This window comes from Leuciscus leuciscus (genome assembly GCF_965113295.1).
Source record: "Leuciscus leuciscus genome assembly, chromosome: 22".
In the NCBI taxonomy this organism is placed as follows: Eukaryota; Metazoa; Chordata; class Actinopteri; order Cypriniformes; family Leuciscidae; genus Leuciscus; species Leuciscus leuciscus.
Genome location: NC_138746.1, coordinates 24,789,584 through 24,808,842, shown reverse-complemented (window position 1 = coordinate 24,808,842; position 19,259 = coordinate 24,789,584). Strand labels below are relative to the sequence as shown.

Here is a 19,259-nt window from a genome sequence, read left to right as displayed (position 1 = left end):
ATATATATATAATTTTAATATCAGTGTCAGGTAAGAGTGAGATTTCTCTGCTCACTTTATCCAGTTTATTATAAATAGCCACTGCTATAAACTCGTGAAGAATAGGGTTTTTATAATAAATAAAAAATTATATTAACAAATAATAAATGAAAAGACATATACCATACGTGATGTACGCGAGCACAACATATGACCTTCTGTAACACCTACGTCTAGAAAACACATACTCCCACCTCTGTAATAAACACGGAGATGTTAGTCCAGTCCGAATCGGTACATCAGAGACGTCGAGTTTTGTAACTCAAACGCTTTTTTAGAAAACTAGTCCCGTCCGAATAGGGCTTTTGACTGATATTGATTTGGTTTCTGTTTATGTGTTAAAACTTACAGGTAAAGGGTTGAAGTTCTGGTCGACGAGGTGATTGTATCCGTAATCAAAAAAAGAATGTCGGAGTACAACATCAATCCCATGAGCTGCAGCGATGCCAAGAGTGTTGAGCCACCTAAAGCAAAAACAGAGTTCAAGCAAAATTGCGGTTTAAATCTCAGAACATCAGGAATGCACCAGGAAAAATACATGACATTTTATACATAAAAGGTATTTTTTGGGTGCGTAGATTCAGTTTACAAAACACGAAAAACAAAAGGAGGAATCAGCCCACCAAACAAATTCAGAGTCAAGGTCCAATGAAAAGCAGTGTTTTACTGACACAAGTCAACATTAGTCAATGGCATTTATACATTTAAATGCACTAACTGGAGACAGTTTGGCAGAATATTAGTTCATTAACCCTTACATACATTCCTCGAGTCTTTATCGACCCGGGACATTATTCACTACCCTCCCCCTCATTCATTTTCTAAAGTTAGACATCAACCTTCTTAGTATTCCTCAATCGATTCATTCTAAGTAATATAACAAGAAAAAAATATAGAAAAGTATGTCTGTTTTATAAAAAAAAAAAAAAAAAACTGTGCATATAGAGTTGCTCTCAACCCGAGGGTTGCAAGTATATACACAACAAAATATTAGTGTCCCTATCACTTATTGGTGTATCTGGTGAAGAAGCTTTCAGTGATCAGTGATGTCATTTTCCTTATATTGATATTAAGGAATGTTTTTGAGATTGTGAATATGAGCCAGATGCTGAATGTACTGGGAAACGAGCTCTGAAAATGACAGAGATGATGGTATAAAACTCACACTGAACCTTTCCGAGCTCCAAAAGGTAATAAAATTAGCTTTTATTTCATTATTTTGTAACGTTTTAAACTATTGTGGTCCATTCGTGTTAGATACAGATACGGTTTGCAAAGGACCCGAATATGAAATAATGATTGGCAAAACATTCATGCATTTAAGGGTTAACTGATTATAAAATAAATTATTAATGAAGATTCCCACCCAGATGGGTGGAGTAATCCTTCAGACATGCTCCAGCATCATCGAAACAGAAAGAGAGAGAAACACCACAAAACAAGCATCTCCAATAAGTGCCTTGAAGTGTATAAATGCTGTTGAATAATGTTAAGGTTTTAGCACTGAAGATACTCAAAGATGAACTGAAATGCTTGTTTTTTTGTTTTGTTTTTGTGCACAGTAATTTTTTTCTTTGAGCACTTTGGTATTCTGTTGTCATTTTATATGAGAATCTTCAGCAAAATACTACTTTGCAATGGATCTTAAACTCTGAATTTCAACTCTTTTTGTTTAACATTAGGAATCCAACAGGAATTTCAGTTTGTTGGATTTTTGCATTTTTCACAGACAACCATAAACAGTTGTCACTTTTTAGTTCATTTAAAAAACAATTTCTATAAAAACAAAAACACATGACACACGACACAAAACACATGGCATGAGCTACAACGGAAAACAAGTGAACTATTCAAATTGTTCAAGGGAAAGGAGCACTTCATGTTAAACTATTCAAAAAGGCCATGAGGATATAGAGTTTGTGTAGTTTGGACTGAGTTTCGTATGGTTTGGATAAGTGCTTGATAGAAATGCGGTTGAAAGGTGTTTTTCACCTGGTCGCAACTTACATTCACTGTTATATTCTTATTTCCGAGCATTTTTATAATACAGCTTATCTTAACAGCAATTATGCAATTAATACTTTACAGACAGTCAGACAGATAATGCATCTTTGTTTCTGGACTTAAATTTAGGTTAACTCTCATAATGAATTTAAATTCTATATGTAATGCCAATTATAACATTATTATATGGAAAAATTATGGCAAATTAATTGAAGGAGGAAATCACAATGGTTAATCAGAGAAATAAATTAACTGATTAAATGATCATCAAAATAGCTGTAAGTTAAGGCTCTGGTATACTTGATTATCCGTGTTCCGCTCCGTCTGTCAAAGTATGCTCTTTTTGTTGTGGCGGAAAGGCGCATTTGGAGCGTGCACTATTTATTTTTCAAGCACTCACTCACGCGCATGCGCCGTTGTAAAGCGCATTGTCCGCACGAACACAGAAATTGGGCTGTGCGCGGACGTCCACGGACCCTCCTGATGAAGAAAATGATGTCACATGGACAGTGTGTGGACCGGCGGGGAACGCAGACAGCCAAAATATACTTTAGGCTTTAGAGCCCCTATAGCCAATGTGCTTTACTTACAGAAAACCAGCAGCAAATGTGTCGGACAAATTATTGGTGCCCCCTGCCCAAGCCGGACCAACTCCACCCAGCCACACACGCTTCTCAGGAGCATGAGTTTGAACAATCTGAAAGACATAGACAAATCTTTATCAGATGAGACAAACTATCAATAGATAAGTGATGGACGGTTGTTCAGGTTTGATTCTTACAGGCAACTATTGACTAGTGTCTGGTCCACTTAAATAAGATGAGACCATTTCACTGATAATTACAAGCAGCAACTGTCACAGTTATGTTCAGTTTGTCTTAGGGTCTAATTTCAACTTAAATCGTTAAACTTTTTATGCGATTTGGCCGTTCGTTTACACGACAACAGCGTTTTGGGTGCCTGAAAATGCAAACTTTTGACGGGTTTCAAAGTGCGAGTTTAAAAAAAAAAAAAAAAAAAAAAAAAAAGTATATATATGTGGTAGTAATTGCTAAAAATAAATTATTTAATGTACACAATTATATTTAATACAATTATATGTACTACTGAAATGAAATAAATGTTGTGAAAGTCATTTTTCCCCCATGCAGCTGACTGATAAAAACCAGCATCTTGACTCCAGTTTTTGTGCTCAATTTGAATCAGACTGTCCATAAACAGTCCGTGGCCATGATTTGAGATCAGATCCCAACTCTGCAGCATAATACACAACCGACTGCCGTCCAGCTGCAGGGTCAGAGTCTGGTTATAATAGAACACATGTTGGTATTAGGCATATTTCATAATAAGCCAAAGAAAAGCTCTCCTCATACTCTCCACTAGTGATTCAGACACACTGTGAACCTCAGGACCTGCTGTAGCGAGTGACAGCCAGAGAATCAACTCTAAAGCATAAATCATATTTCAGAATAAATCCGTTAACTGTCACAAACAGCAGGAGGGTACATATGCCGCCAAACACCTGCAGATCCACTAAAGAAAAAAGAAAGATGTGAATTCCATCTTTTATTACTTATTTTATGTTAACAGACCGCTGGACCTGAAGTTTAAAAGTGGAATAAGCACTTGTTCATCTGACATCATCACGCATGTAATGGGCACTAATCACGGTCCCACTGGGTTTGGGAGTGAACAAAACTTTGGCGTCTTTTGTTTGATATCTGTGAGGAAGGTCAGTTTTCCCCTCATTCACTTTCAGGGGAACACTGGACCAGATGTGTGAGTTTGAGATGCATAAAACAGGAGAGCTATGTATTTATAGATTGGGCCTCCTGAGGGAAGTCTTAAATGTTGTGAAACCTGGTACTGCTTATTAGAGCAAAAGGGGACCGTTCCCAGAGCAGCTGAGACATCATGAGTCTGAGGGGGAACTTGTAAATTGTAAACTCAATCAAAAGCTTTCCTTCCTTACTGTGCCCTGACCCATGCTCCCTTAACACTAGGCCACCTATCAGACCGACGACAGCTTGTTTGGATGGTGCAGCTGAGGATAAACCCGGGACCCTTGAGATAAACACAGTTAATGAGCACTGGAGGGACTTACAACAACCTCAACACATACAGTATTTTAGTGCATCTCTGAACTACACATTCAAAAACAAAAGATATCTTGGCTGGCTGTCTTTAAAACAAACTACTGTAAATCCTACCTTTAACACCTTGGTAATCTGCTCAGAGAGGGTGTCCAGAAGTCTCGTCTTCATAAAGTCCTCCACTTTGGTCACCCGCCTGTCAATGTAGTAACTGCAAAAAAAATAAATATATATATATATATTAATATCCTGTTGTTCAAATGGTTGGGAGAGTATGTTTTTGTATTTTTTTTAAATAAGTCTCATATGCTCAAAAAGGCTGCATTAATAGTAAAACGGTAATATTGTGAAAATTGTCAACAAATTAAAAAAATATAAATGTCTTTGTATACATGCGTATACAGTATAGTGAAAAAGAAAGTACACCCTTTTGAATTCTATGGTTTTACAACAACACATGACATAATTACACAGTGTCATTATTTATTTAACAAAAATAAAGCAAAAATGGAGAAGTCATGTGTGACAAACTAAGTACACCCTATGATTCAATTGCTTGTAGAACCACCTTTAGCAGAAATAACTTTTAAGTAATCATTTTCTATATGACTTTATCAGTATCTCACATCGTTGGGGAGGAATTTTGGCCCACTTTTCTTTACTACATTGCTTCAGTGCATTGAGGTTTGTGGGCATTTGTTAATGCACTGCTCTCTTGAAGTCCTGCCACAGCATTTCAGTCGAGTTGAGGTCTGGGCTTTGACTGGGCCAGTGCAACACCTTGATTCTTTTCCTTTTTCAGCCATTCTGTTGTAGATTTGTCTGTGTGCTTGGGATCAATGTCCTGTTGCATGACACAGTTTCACCCAAGCTTTAACTGTCGTACAGATGGCCTCATATTTGACTCTAGAATACTGTTATACAGGTATACATGGTCGACTCAATGACTGTAAGGTTGCCAAGACTGCCACATCCTGTGGCTGTAGAACAAGCCCAAATGATCACCCCTCCATCAGCGTGCTTGACAGTTGGTATGATGTGTTTGTGCTCATATGCTGCATTTGTTTTTTTTCACCTAACGTAGCGCAGTGCATTATGGCCAAACATCTCCACTTTGGTCTCGTCTGTCCAAAGGACTAGTTCCAGAAGTCTTGAGGTTTGTTCAGATGCAACTTTGCAAACTTAAGCTGTGCTGCCATGTTCTTTTAGAGAGAAGAAGCTTTCTCCTGGCAACCCTTCCAAACAAGCCATAATTGTTCAGTCTTTCTCTTATTGTACTGTCATGAATTTTGACAGTACACGTCTTGTTCTGTCATGAATTTTTACATTTAACATGTCAACTGAGGCCTGTAGAGTCTGAGATGTAGCTCTTGGTTTTTTTTGCAGTTTCTCTGAGCAGTGCACGGTCTGACCTTGCTGGGACGTCCACTCCTGGGAAGATTAGCAACTGTCTTGAATGTTTTCCACTTGTGAATTATCTTCCTCACTGTAGAATGATGGACTTCAAATAGTTTCGAAATGGCCGTACAATCCTTCTCAGATTGATGGGCAGTAATAATTGCTGCTCTAAGATCATTGCTGATGTCTTTCCTCCCTGGCATTGTTAACACACACCTGACTGCTTCAGACAGCAAACTGCCAAAACTTCTGCTTTTATAGGGCCTGTTTACACCTGGTCACTTCATGCATTTTTACTGATCGGATAGCTATCTGATTTATCAAGACGATTCCATGTACACTTGGTCACATAAATGTGTTTCCGCAAAATGGATATAAATCTGATCTCCAATTCCTGCTTTATGCAGATTTAATGGAGTTCACGCCACCGAAAGCAACAGATATAAGATGCATTTTATTGATCATTGGCTAATTTAAAAATCAAAGACCGCAATAGGAGAGAGAGCAGCATCAGCACTGGTAAGATCATTTAGTTTCTTTACTTTTAATGAAGATGATTGTGTATTAAGCGTCTGCGACTTACTTTCAGTTTTATTTGCGGTAGTTTGCGCGTTGGCTTGATTAAGAGATACTCAGCTCATCTGACGCATATCTGTCTATAACATGTCATTTAGCCTATAACACGCTCTTACATGTTTATTTTTAGCATTGTTGGAAGGAGTAAAATTTACATATGTAGTTTCAACAACCAAATGCATTTACACATGTCCAGTTTCGTCTGGAGTGCGGCCCAGATCACCTCCTCATGTGGTTTGAGCGAATGGATTTAATTCTGTCTCGAATGTGTTTCGGAGGGCATTTACACCTGGTCTTTTCACGGTCAGATAGCTATCCGATCACAGAAAACACATGAAGTGACCAGGTGTAAACAGGCCTCTAGAGTTAGAAATCAAAGGCATTTGTTTAGCAGGGCCTGACTGGTACTTACCTTCTTAATTCCTATGGAAGCAGTGAGGTTGTATTTAGTTTGTGACACATGGCGTCTCTAATTTGGCTATATTTTTGTTAAATAAATAATGACACAGTTTAATAAGTTATGTGTTCAACATGTACAACATTTTATAATAGTTTTTGTCCAGGTACACTTGCACATAGATTTTCAGCTAGCTTTGGAGGTAGGTTTCTTCAAGCGTCGGAGGCGTTGCATTCGGAGCCCCTAAAGGGACATGGTGGTGGAAAAAAATATTAGATGGGAAAAAAAAAAGAAAAGAAAAAAAAATCGATGCTTTTGCGTTCTCTCGCAAATGTTTTGTGTTCCCCTGAGAAACTTTGTATTCCATTGCAAAAACTTTTGCGTTTCTCCGAGAAACTTTGCGTTCGCTCACAAAGAGCTCAAAAGATTTTGAAAGCGAACACAGTTTCTTGGGGGAACGCAAAGGTTTCCCGAGCAAACACAAAGTTTTTCAAAGCATTGACTTATTTTTCCTACCATCTCATATTTTTTTCCACCACCGTGTCCCTTTAGGGGCTCCGCAGTTGCCACAGTTATAAATAATTAGCTTAAACCTATTTTTTTTTGTGGAAATACTACGTGTCTAAGACTTTTGCACAGTACAGATACACACACACCCAATATTGTGATTCAACAACTGATTACTACATTTCTAACTAACAATTATTTCAATGTCAAAATAATAACAAAATATTTTCCCTTGAAAATAAAAAGCCTGAGACTTGAATAACATCAAATAAAAACAAACAAAAAACAAAATGGCAAAGCTATCAATCTTGATGATTCCAGTACAATATGAAATAACACAATCCACATTTTCCCACTCCAGTGAGCAAAGTTCAAATATGAATTAAAGGCATTAAAGGCCACTCTGCAAGTTTACACACAAAATAGCTAACAGATTTAGTCCATGAATTATATTAAGATGTAAAAGACAGCGATAACAAGACGCAGAGCTCTTTCTGGTCAAAGAGCCGCTGCAGCGAGCGAGAGAGTGAGTGAGAGAGAGAGAGAGAGGAGTTCGGGATAAAGTAGCTGTGGGCCGGCCATCTGGAGAAAGGTGTGGAAAGAGGGCCTCAATGAACTGCACCATTATCAAGCAATACGTCAAGGATCTTGACGTATCCGAAGGAATAGTGGTTCTCTGCGGACACTGACCTTCAAAATGTATAGTCTCTATGGGATTAAAACTGCACAACTCTAGAGGCCACAAATCTCCATTATATTTGGATGTTGAACAGCAACTCTCAACCTCCCTAGTGTCATATTTAGCTAATGTGTCTCAATTTGATGTTTTAGATTCCACTTGTAAGGTATTAGCCGCTTCTAAACAAAAAGACTTCTGAAGTTTAGCATTCAAAGTAGAGGAGACGTCTGGAAGATGAGTTAAAGAAAAATGCATCTGTCTAATGGAAAACAGAAACTCCTAATGTAACAGATAACGAATACATTAGAGGAAGGTTTTATTGCTCAGAGGCTTTTCTTTCAATAGCTCAGGACACTTAATTGAATTCTTATGGTGTTTTTTTTTCATATCAACTTTGCTTCGGATGTTTCTCCTAAAAATAAATAAATAAAACAATAATAAATAAAATGAATCGTATAAATGTAAAAAATAAAAATCAATCAAGGCAGGACAAAAATAGAAAATTCCACCGCTACAAGAGCTGTTCACACAACTTGTGATGTTTATTATTCCTGGAATTGGGAGTGGGCGATATGACCAAAATCTTATTTCACAATATGAGTAATTTAATTTCACGATAATATATATATATATATATATATATATATATATATCAATATTTTTGCTTTAAATAGATTATGATATCAAAATTGTTGATACTATTGACATTTCATAATTCGTCACCAATTTCAATATCACAAAAATTAAGGAAAAAAGTTTTTTTTAAAAACTCTCAAGCTTACTGAAGACAAGTAAATGTATAAAAACACTGCATAGTCTTCACTGTGTTACAAAAAAAATTGAAAAATGATTCAGTCAAGAGCAGTGAGACATTAGGGCTGTGTCCGAAATCGCACCCTATACCCTTAAATAGGGCACTATTTGAGGGGGAAGCCATTTGTAGTGGTGTCCGAAAGCATAGTGGACATTATAGAGTGCACTCATTTAATCCCATAATGCACCGCAATAATGAGTGTACAAATGATATACAATCAATGGTAGAGAATACCAATAATGCATTGTGAGAGTCGCGCGCTAAATGACTTCCCGTGTTTCTCCAGAAGATGGTGCCCGTAGCTGAATCATCCATCCATTCATTTACCAAACTACTGGTCCAATGTGGGTACAGCATAATATCATAAAGGTATAAATTCCTTTTTAAATGATTATTTCGTTGTTTAATTAAGATTTATACATGATAGTAGTTTTCATTATTACTGGAGCTTCCAGTTTGGTATATTAGACTGTCGTCACTTTAAGATCGACTGCACGGATCCAATATACTGTTTTTTCTCAACTGTATACGTTCACTTAAGACATAAACGACTGTGTTTATTTGTATTTAACCGTTCAAGCCCAATTATGCGGCAAAAAAAACCCTCATTTTAGTACTCACATGCTTTTTGAGAAGCAGGTTCATGTGCGCGATTCTCTCAGACATATAGCGAAACGCGTTCTCTTTCGCTTTCACATCAACATCATGTGAGCGCAACCGCGATAGAGACGATAGTCCAAAATATCCACTGGTTGAAACATTTCTACCGGTTAATCGTGTCTACCGGTATATCGTCCACACCCCTACCTGGAATCATCCTTTACTGTAAAATGATAATTACGCATCAGAACGTGTGAGCGCATATGGCTTGAGTCTGACTAAGTAGGTGGTGTTTTTTTAATATAAAATTCTCCTCTCTGACACCCTTTCCTACTTCCTTTTCTTTTAATCAGGGTTGACCTCTAGATTAATGAGTCTGTTTAGCCCACCCTCTCTCTGTAGACGCAGGGGGGCTGTCTAATTGAGGGAGAAATGCAAACTTGTTTATGCCCTTATAACTTTTAATGACCGCAGCTATTGCATGCACTTGATAAAACACTTGGAGTTTCTCATTACTGGATAATTCAAAGCCACTCAGCATGGAACTAATTAAAGTCATTGAAAGCACATCCAGCCGTCATTGTGCTGGGAGATAAAAGAGAGCGGCCATTCGCTAATGAGCTTGTTTGCCATATTGCAATGCAGTGTTGAGCAAGTCAAACGCTTTCTGAGTGAGAGCTTATAAGGCGACAGCACATCTGAAGGAAAACTCAAGAATGAGATGTAAAAAACTGCCCTCATATTTCGCTGAAGCTCTCTGAACACAGCATCTGTGATTCCTCATGATATCGCAAAAAAAACAAAACAAAAAAAAACCTCTTGCTGACCTGGATCTGGCCTTGTCTGTCTCCAGCAGACGGCAGTGACTGCTCGTGTCAGACTTGAGCTCGACACTGCACTCCACTCCAGACAAGCTTGTTCAACAATAGATTTTGTTTTCTGTTCTTTTTTTGTCTTTAAATAAAATAAATGAGCCAGGGCAAAAAACATTAGAGTATATTGTGTAAATATACAGCAGACAAGACATTTTATTCTATATTTTTTCATTAAAATACAGTACATTTTCTTTACTATTTTAGGCACTTTTAAAACTTAATATTAAAGCCAGGGCAAAACACATTGGGGTTTATTGTGTAAATATACAGTAAACCATTAACAATTTATAATTTCATCACTACAAGAGCGATTCACATTACTTTTGTAAATAACATTTTACATTTAATGAAAAACATTTTTCAAATACTTTTTATTTGTTGCAACTTAAACTTGTTGATTTTTTGTTTTTGTTTTTTTGTTACAATACAACAAATGATTTATTAAGTATTTAAGTTAAATTATGGAAGTTGTGCAAGTTATATCTAATGTCAATGACAGCTATAAATTCATAAAACGCACTTTGCCCAGACTGTGCTTTATTTATGATTTTCAAACCATTCTATTGGATGCTTTCAAGACCATACCAAATCATTCGCAATTCAGACAAACATTATCTTTATCAGCCAACTAGATAACTTTACTTTGGAAACATTCATCAACAGAATTCATAATACAATATTTGACAGAAAAACATGGGCAACCAATAATATCATCAACTCTGTTACCGAGGCAGACAAATAACCAGATGTCCAGACTTCCAGCCAAATTCCATAAAAAACCCCCCCAAAAAACGTAATTTCATACAACATCCAGAGCTGTGTCTGCGGTAATCAGCAAAAATAAAACTGGGGGAAGTTCCACAGAAGTACACACATCGTTCACTGTTAACCCTGATAACAACTTCCTTTTCTTAAAATTAATGACCTGATATCAGGCATTACATCATTTTCTTGTCTAATGCGTCAAACTGGAAATTATGGCTATAGATTAGAAGTGCAATTTGTCCACGTAAAAAACACATATCTATTTTAAGGGTTTGGGAATCTTTTAGTTTGGTTCTTGTCCGTCTTTTAGTTTGGTATTCCAGTTGGCTTTTATTTTGAAGGTCTTTTTCATGTTCTTGGCTTTGTTTTATTTGTTGTTTGGAACTTCTTGGAACACTGAACAATATTTTTTTTGTTCTGATTTTGTCAAGATGCAGATGACCTCATGCGAACCTGGCAGAACCCAGGAAGAGGAACATATAGCTCATGATAAACATTTGTTTTTACGCAAATGCAACACATAAATCAGTCAAAGCTCTGACATCATATGATTCAAAATCCTGTTTGGTGCAAAAGCTGACAGGTGCATGAAACAAGGTGACTGATAATCACACAAATCAAATCGCAGCATTACATCACCATATCATTTATCGTCTTCGGTGTGGTTGCCAGAAGACCGCTGTGTTGTCAATGAACACCTGCCAAGCTAACTGAAGCATTGCCATTTTGTTTCTTTACACATCATCTTCCAAGCATTGGGCCGGTTTTAGTCAGAGATATCGGCTGCGTCTGAAAGCTTAAAAATGCTGTAAAAATTCCAGTATTTTCAAGTATCATTGTAAACAGTGGTTTATGTCTTAAATGGATAGTTCACTTTGAAATAAATTTTTGGTATGTTTTAGCTTACCTCAAGGGCATTCAAGATGTAGGTGTCTTTTTTTCCCCAGTAGTTTCAATTTTGATATTTTTAGGTCAAACCGTTCTTGTCTGTCAGTCATATAATGCAGGTCGATGGTCACTGTCTCAAAGAGCATGCACAGAGTCCAAATTAAAACAATTCCCCGTCGTCCAAATTAAACAATTCCCCATCGTAAGTACACATTGATGGCCTAAGACACGAAACGAGCGGTTTGTGTGAGAAAACGAACAGTATTTATATCGTTTTTACCTCTTATACACAGCCATGTCGAAGTGATCTGATCTGACGTCACGCAGACTGGTGCATAGATATATACACTAGATGTCGCCTTAAAGATATTCGTTCTAATGAACTGCCGTAGACAAGGCGACATCTAGTGTGTATATATCCATGCACCAGTCTGCGTACACGTCAGATCAGATCACTTCGACATGGCTGTGTATAAGAGGTAAAAACGATATAAATACTGTTCGTTTTCTCACACAAACCGCTCGTTTCGTGTCTTAGGCCATCAATGTGTACTTACGATGGGGAATTGTTTAATTTGGACGACGGGGAATTGTTTTAATTTGGACTCTGTGCATGCTCTTTGAGACAGTGACCATAGACCTGCATTATATGACTGACAGACAAGAACGGTTTGACCTAAAAATATCAAAATTGAAACTACTGCGGAAAAAAAGACACCTACATCTTGGATGCCCTTGAGGTAAGCTAAAACATACCAAAAATTAATTTCAAAGTGAACTATCCCTTTAAGTGAACGTAAACAGTTGAGAAAGAAAACACACGTGTAACAGTATATTGGATTTGTGCAGTCGATCTTAAAACAAAAACAAGAAAATCTCTCACTGTTCTTGACTGAAACACTTTTGTAACTTTAATGAGAACACATGTATATTTAATTTACACAGTGAAGACTATGCAGTTTTATTTGTATACATTTGATAACTTTATACAAAATACAGTATGTAGTATTTGAAGTGCTCGAAGTTCAGTACTAGATCTATTTCATTTGAAGTGCGCAATGTTCAGTACTAGATTTCAGTACTAGATTTAATTTGTGTCTTTGTTCTGTTGTAGTTTGTTTTCCTATATGCTTGTGTTAAGTTTATTTGTTCTTATTTTATCACTGACTAATTACTTCTGAAAGCTTTTACTTAGGCTAGTTTTATTATAATTTTTATTATAAGATTTCTGAAGGTTAAATTGTATAAAAAAACGTAATATAAAAACCTTATTTCATGCAAAAATAACTATATTGTGATATATATCATTATTGTGAAATAAAATTACTCATATCGTGAATTAAAGGGGAACAATGCAGTTCTTTTTTTTTTGTTTTGCTTTATTTACCTTAACTGAACAGCTTCGGAGTCATTGGAATGGTTATATTACTTTTTTCAGGTTGAACGGTGGCCATCTCGCTTCCCCCTAGCGCCTGTGAGCGGAAAAAAACACCCTTGCAACTTTGGGCCGGCGGGCCGCCAATATATCAGGTCTCGTGATGTAACGAATTGCTTTACGGCACTGCACTCAACATTTATATGCTAGCCTTCTGTGTATCTAACATGCCTCAGTGGACATGGCTCTGTGCGTTCACCGGCTTCTTTGAAAACAAATGCGCATGACCAGAGTGAGAAGATGGGAGGAGGGAGAAGATGGGAGGGAGGAGAGTCGCCAATGAGTTTTTACGACACTGTTGTCAAATATATATTCCGAAGCTGTAGGGGGAGCTCTATAGAGAAACCTGCGAGCAAAAAGCAAAACACTGCAAAAACTGATTGCCAAAACTGCATAGCGCCGCTTTAAGATTTTGTTCATATCGCCCACCCCTAATTGTAGTAATTAAATATTCGCACAGTTATCACCAAAGCTTGGTCTATTTTGTTGTAGATCATTAAACTGTTTTACTGCCTCATAAGTCTAAAATCAGTTGTGTGTGCAAACGCTGCCTGCAAAGTTATTGCCTGATAGAACAGCGAGTCAACAAGTCAGCAGCCTAAGTTTTCAGACGCAGCCATCGTGTAAAATCCCATATTTAACTAAAGAAGGCAGCATGAATACTCTACAACTAATGAGGACACACCTGGATTCAATCAGGATTTGAGAACAAAGACATGACAACAACATAAAACAAGAGGTTCAAAATAAAAGTCAGACAAGAGATGCCCAGTCCCTTACGCTCCACAATCAGAACACTTCTAATTTTCACCGTCTGAATGAACTCTCAAAGTAGAAAACACAGTCCTCGCCTCCAGAAGAAGTTAATAGGATAGAGGGTTTTGACATAAGTGGTTGTTTAGAGATGAATACACTACAGGTGATAATCCTTTAGCCTCAGGAACACAGCTGCTCTAATCCCTAAAAGAGTCTTTACTGTTCTGTCGCAGGTGAAGCGTAACTGATCTCACTTATTAAAAAAGTGTGAAGTATTTATATTTATTTATGTATTCAAATATATTTATAAATATATATATTATATAAACTACTGTTCAAAAGTTTAACTTTTAAAGTTTTTCTAAAACAACAATTCACACTTTTATTTAGCAAGGTTGCATTAAACTGATGAAAAGTTACATTTATAATGTTACAAAAGATTTATATTCCAAATAAATGCTGTTCTTTCAATTTTTTTTATTCATTGAAGAATCCTGAAAAAATGTATCATGCACTGTAAAATATTATATGATCAATAAGTTATGACAACATAAGTTATGACAACATTCATCAAAATAAGTTAAGCAATTATTAAGCAATTTTTTTTATGTCATACAAGATTCTCATTTTAAGTCAGTTTAATGTAATATAAGTTGAAATGACTTAAACATCAAAGTTGATTGTAGTTAAAAAATTAAGGCAGCAACTTTTTTTTACAGTGTGGTTTCCACAACGGTTTTCAATATTGATAATAAAATGTTTCTTGAGCAGCAAATCAGCATATTAAAATGTCACTGAAGACTGGAGTAAGCTTTGCCATCACATGAATAAATTACATTTTAAAATATATATTAAATAAAAAAAACAGTTTTTTAATTGTAATAATATTTCACAATATTACTGTTTTTGCTGTGTTTTTTTGTTTTTTTTTATCAAATAAATACAGCCTTTGTAGGCTTAGAATAGAATAGAATAGTTAGAGAATAGAATGTTTTTGTTGAAAGTATGAAAGGAATGCTAATTGTTTTAACCAAAGTGAGAAGTACTATTGAACACACACCAACTGTTGACGTCTTTTATGATGCTTCTCAGTAATGGTACTTAACCAGATTAGGAAAAAAGCCTTAATTAGAGGCTTGCATGTGTTTGCTAAGAGTGTAAATTTACCTTCCAGCACATTATCCCACCTCACAGGTGTTAGAAATTAAGGCGGAGGTGGGGAAATGCAGACTCATGTTTGATTAACAACAGAGCAGGACGACAAACTTTTTGTATGCTGATGCCTAGAGAGCAAGGTAGCCAATGACAGATATATTACATGCAGTAAAATTTCAATAAAAGCAAATGAGATGTACTGTGCATAATGACTGTTCAAAATAAATATTGAATATTGTGTAATATGCTCTTAACAAAATATCTGAAAACAGGAAATGTTTCTTATCCATTGACAAGGCAGCTGAATTTGAAAATGACACTGGTTTATATTACTAACGTTAACTGTTGATATACAGAGAGAGAGAGAGAGAGAGAGAGAGAGAGAGAGAGAGAGAGAGAGAGAGACAGACAGACAGACAGACAGACAGACAGACAGACAGACACGCGTCATTTGAAATAAAACTAAATTGTATGTGCAAGTAAAACCATGAACTGTTACATGATTTATGTATAACGAGTGGTTCCCTACATTATTCCAGGAAGGTGGGTACAGTAATACGATAGAAATATGATAGAGCAATAATATGAATAGTAAAAGTAACGGTAGCTCCTACAATACATTTAAACATGCATATTTAGGCATGAAAATAACTGAAGGAAATATCTATTTGCTAAGCCAACTAATTTGATTCATATTCTTTTGGTTTCTCTGGCCAATATTTCTAAAAATCAAAAAATGCAATGAAAATACACGTATCGGTACTTGGTATCGGCAAATAGGCTAAAACTATCAATATCGAATTCTTTCTGAAAAAAGTGGTATCGGTGTATCCCTACAAAACATTATTGTGCATAACAAATTATGAAATTACCTAGTGGTACTAAACTGGTTGCTTCAGGACCCAGAATCAGTACCAAAATTGTTTATTGTTAAAAAGTAATAATAAAAAGGTCCCTAAAATAAACCAGTTAAACTGTATGAATAGTACTATTACTGCTCAACAATTTGACTAATTATGTAAAACCAAAACTTTTTTTAAAGTTGGTATGGTCTATAAGTTTGTATATTATTTGTCCACTCCTAACTATACACAAATATATAGACTCCGATGCAAAATACCCGTATATAAAATGTAAACCTTACACGATTGAGTACATAGTGCATGATATTGTACAAGTGCATAGTGTATAGTGAGTCATTTGGTACACAACATTTGGGAATTACACACACACTCAACTTAATGTGCTTTTTTTCTAAATTTGCACTGTTTTTCTCCTGCAGTATCGGAACAGACCTGCGTCTCATTTATGGGTCGTGACCCACCAGTTGAGAACAACTGAAACTTTTGTATTCGCATTCTGTTTTGGTTTCATACCACTGCAAAGCTGCATTGCATCTTTAGAGAGATGATCTCAAAGTTTCCATAAACAATGGAGAACAATAAAAGTAAATAATTTAAAAAAGGTAAAATACCTACTGTTGCCACGTTACTGCGTCGACCACAGAACCACCGTTTTTCATAAACCTGTGAAAGAGAGAAAAATTCAGTATTGTTAAAGTCAATAGGGAAGGTTATTATTGCATTGGAAAAAACGAATGATTCTTCAGCAGTTTTAGTCATAAAAGACTCACAAAAAAGAACTGAAAGACCCATAAGGAGGTGTCTGTTTATTTCGCTGGTGACACTGATCTCTCATGCTTACCAGGGAGCGTAGTAATCTTAATCAAACGAGGGAGCAAAACTCCTTATAAGGAGCGAAGTTTCTAAACAGTTATTCGTGTGACGGCAAAGCAAAGTTCCGCACAGAAAAATAGCGACCACCCTTCCAAAACTCCATGCCATCCCATAATTCCCCTCTCGTCTCCCTCTCTTTCCTTCTGTCTGTCTGCTGAGTTAAAACTGCATTTATCATTTCCATCTGAACGAGACTGGTAGCAGCAAGGGGTGGCGTCTCGTTCTGAGGAAGACCTTCGACGAAGCACTTGTGGTTGTAATACCAAAGTTTCATTTCAGCCTGCCAAAGTTGTGACTGCTCAAAAAGCCCCCGCAGGAAAACACGAGACGGCTTGTGGCAGAAAGTAATGGGGCGCACCTACACTGCACAGTACAACTCACACAGAGCAGAGAAACTTAGGCAAAAATTACGGCAGATCGCTCAAGTGCTGAGAATTATAGGCCGATCCTTGTGGGCCCAGGTTTTCCTCCTTAAAAATGTATTACTTGAGAAGCAACAATGATAAAGAGACTTTTATTTAGGGGTGGGCATCATGACCAAAAACGTATCACGATATCACGATGGGAGTCATTTTATTATTTATTATTTTATTATTTATTTTTTGCTGGAAATCAGGCTGTTACAATGCTATAGTTTTAGATGATGTTGAAATTTTGCAATCATACATTCTACACAATACTAGCCTACTGTAACCAAAAAGAGCTCAAGCTAACTAAAGACAAGTACACAATCAGTAATACATTTTAATTGTAAGCAATAATGTCAGATTAACCGCAATTGCAAGAAATAAAAAATTACGAGAAATAAAATTGCAATTACCTTATTATTTTTTTACTGAGGCAAAATGGGCTTCCATAGCAATCAGTCATTTATAAAAAAAACGATATATATATATATATATATATATATATATATATATATATATATATATATATATATATATATATATACACACATTTGTTTTTATATATATATATATATATATATATATATGTGTGTGTGTGTGTGTGTGTGTGTGTGTAAATGTAGTATAATGTAGTATCAATTTCTTTACTTTTTAAAAAATATTTGAATTAATATAATATTATTAATATTTCTATTTTATTATATATTAATATATGTAATAATATATAATACAATGTCACATAGAATATTATTAATAGTATTATAATATTTCACAATTTAGAATCTTTTTCTTTAGTTTTGGCAGTTTGTTCTCCCATTGTGTGTGTGTGTGTGTGTGTGTGTGTGTGTGTGTGTGTGGACAGGGCCAACTGGTTGCAAGAATGAGGAAGCTCTGGTCAGGCATTGATAGATTTATGTCTGGCTCTGTCACACAGGAATTACAACCAATTAGTATCCACTCACATAAGCCATTATTCTACGAAACCAGTTTTTGTTGAACAGCACAAAAGCACAAACAATGTTCAATGAATGCTCACAAATGAAACCCAGAGGTATTTATCTCAGAGGTCATTTACAAGGAACGAATTAGAAAAATGTGGTCTTAATACTAAGCACATCAACACTGGCACTGCTTTAATAAGCTTCTGTCATAAAAATATATGTGTTTAGAATCGTGGCAGTCTTGCTCAAATCCCTTTTTAAAAACCACAGGCTAAACGATTGAGACATGATTCTCATTTTAAAGGGAATTCAGTCATGTGGACTGAACATAAATTATTTGTCCTTTATAGAAACAATACATTAAAGGGGTCATATGCTGCGATTTTCTTTTCCTTTTTCTTTCGTGTGTTATGTAGCTGTTAGTTCAAGATCTGCAGAGTTACAAAGCTCAAAGTCTCAAACCCAAAGAGATATTCTTTATAAAAGTTAAGGCTCAGCCACGCCTACCTAAAACGCTTCGTTCAAACACGCCCCCACAAATATACGTCAGTGTGTGAGGGCAGAGTTTCATAACACCGCCCAAACGTATACGCAAAGAAAGAAGGCGTAACTTCTATTCTCGCTGTATTATTGTTGCCGCCGGCGCCGCCATGTCGTGGAGACGCTTTGTTTTTCGTTGCTAAAGCCAAACTACTTTGTTTGGTCTAACAAAAGAGGACACAATTAGAAAACAGTGGTTAAGCTTTATTTACAACACTGTTCCAGAACAGTACAACCAAAATATTCGACTGTGTGCTGCGCATTTTTCGGAGGACTGTTTCCCAGAACCTGGGAGAGTAGCTACAAGGCCGGCTGAGCAGTACCGAACCGACGAGTGAGCTGAAGCGACGAGTTTTGAGCAGTATAGAGTAGTGGTTGCTTGTCGTTTCTACGATCACAAATTCAGACATGGTTTTATGTTTACATAGTGTTCTCACACCTGTAGCAACTCATAAACAGACATTATGTCCCCAATGAAATAAAACCTTACCAATCTGCATTTTCCGGGTCAGATTCGGGCTCGAATTGATAAGGTATTACGACATTATCCGCTGTCATTATTGCTTTGGGAGCTGATGTTCCAAATATGGTAAGGGATCTGACATTTCCGTCACACGATTAAGGTTTTTGGGCCACTCACAATGCACTGGATCG

The 19,259-nt window shown here is 36.3% G+C and overlaps 1 protein-coding gene across 2 annotated transcripts in view; it reads right to left on the bottom strand.

Moving 5' to 3' along the window:
• hpse2 (heparanase 2) overlaps positions 1 to 19,259 on the bottom strand; it is an 85,424-nt gene that overhangs the window by 24,563 nt on the left and 41,602 nt on the right. For both annotated transcript variants that reach the window (XR_014201714.1, XM_082154485.1), the window contains exons 6-9: positions 16,460 to 16,507; positions 4,254 to 4,347; positions 2,634 to 2,740; positions 389 to 503 (exon numbers count right to left, since the gene is read on the bottom strand). Coding sequence is in view for 1 of the 2 variants with exons in the window: in XM_082154485.1 (XP_082010611.1) it covers positions 389 to 503; positions 2,634 to 2,740; positions 4,254 to 4,347; positions 16,460 to 16,507 (364 nt within the window). In the remaining variant the exon portion in view is untranslated. The remainder of the gene's footprint in view (positions 1 to 388; positions 504 to 2,633; positions 2,741 to 4,253; positions 4,348 to 16,459; positions 16,508 to 19,259) is intronic.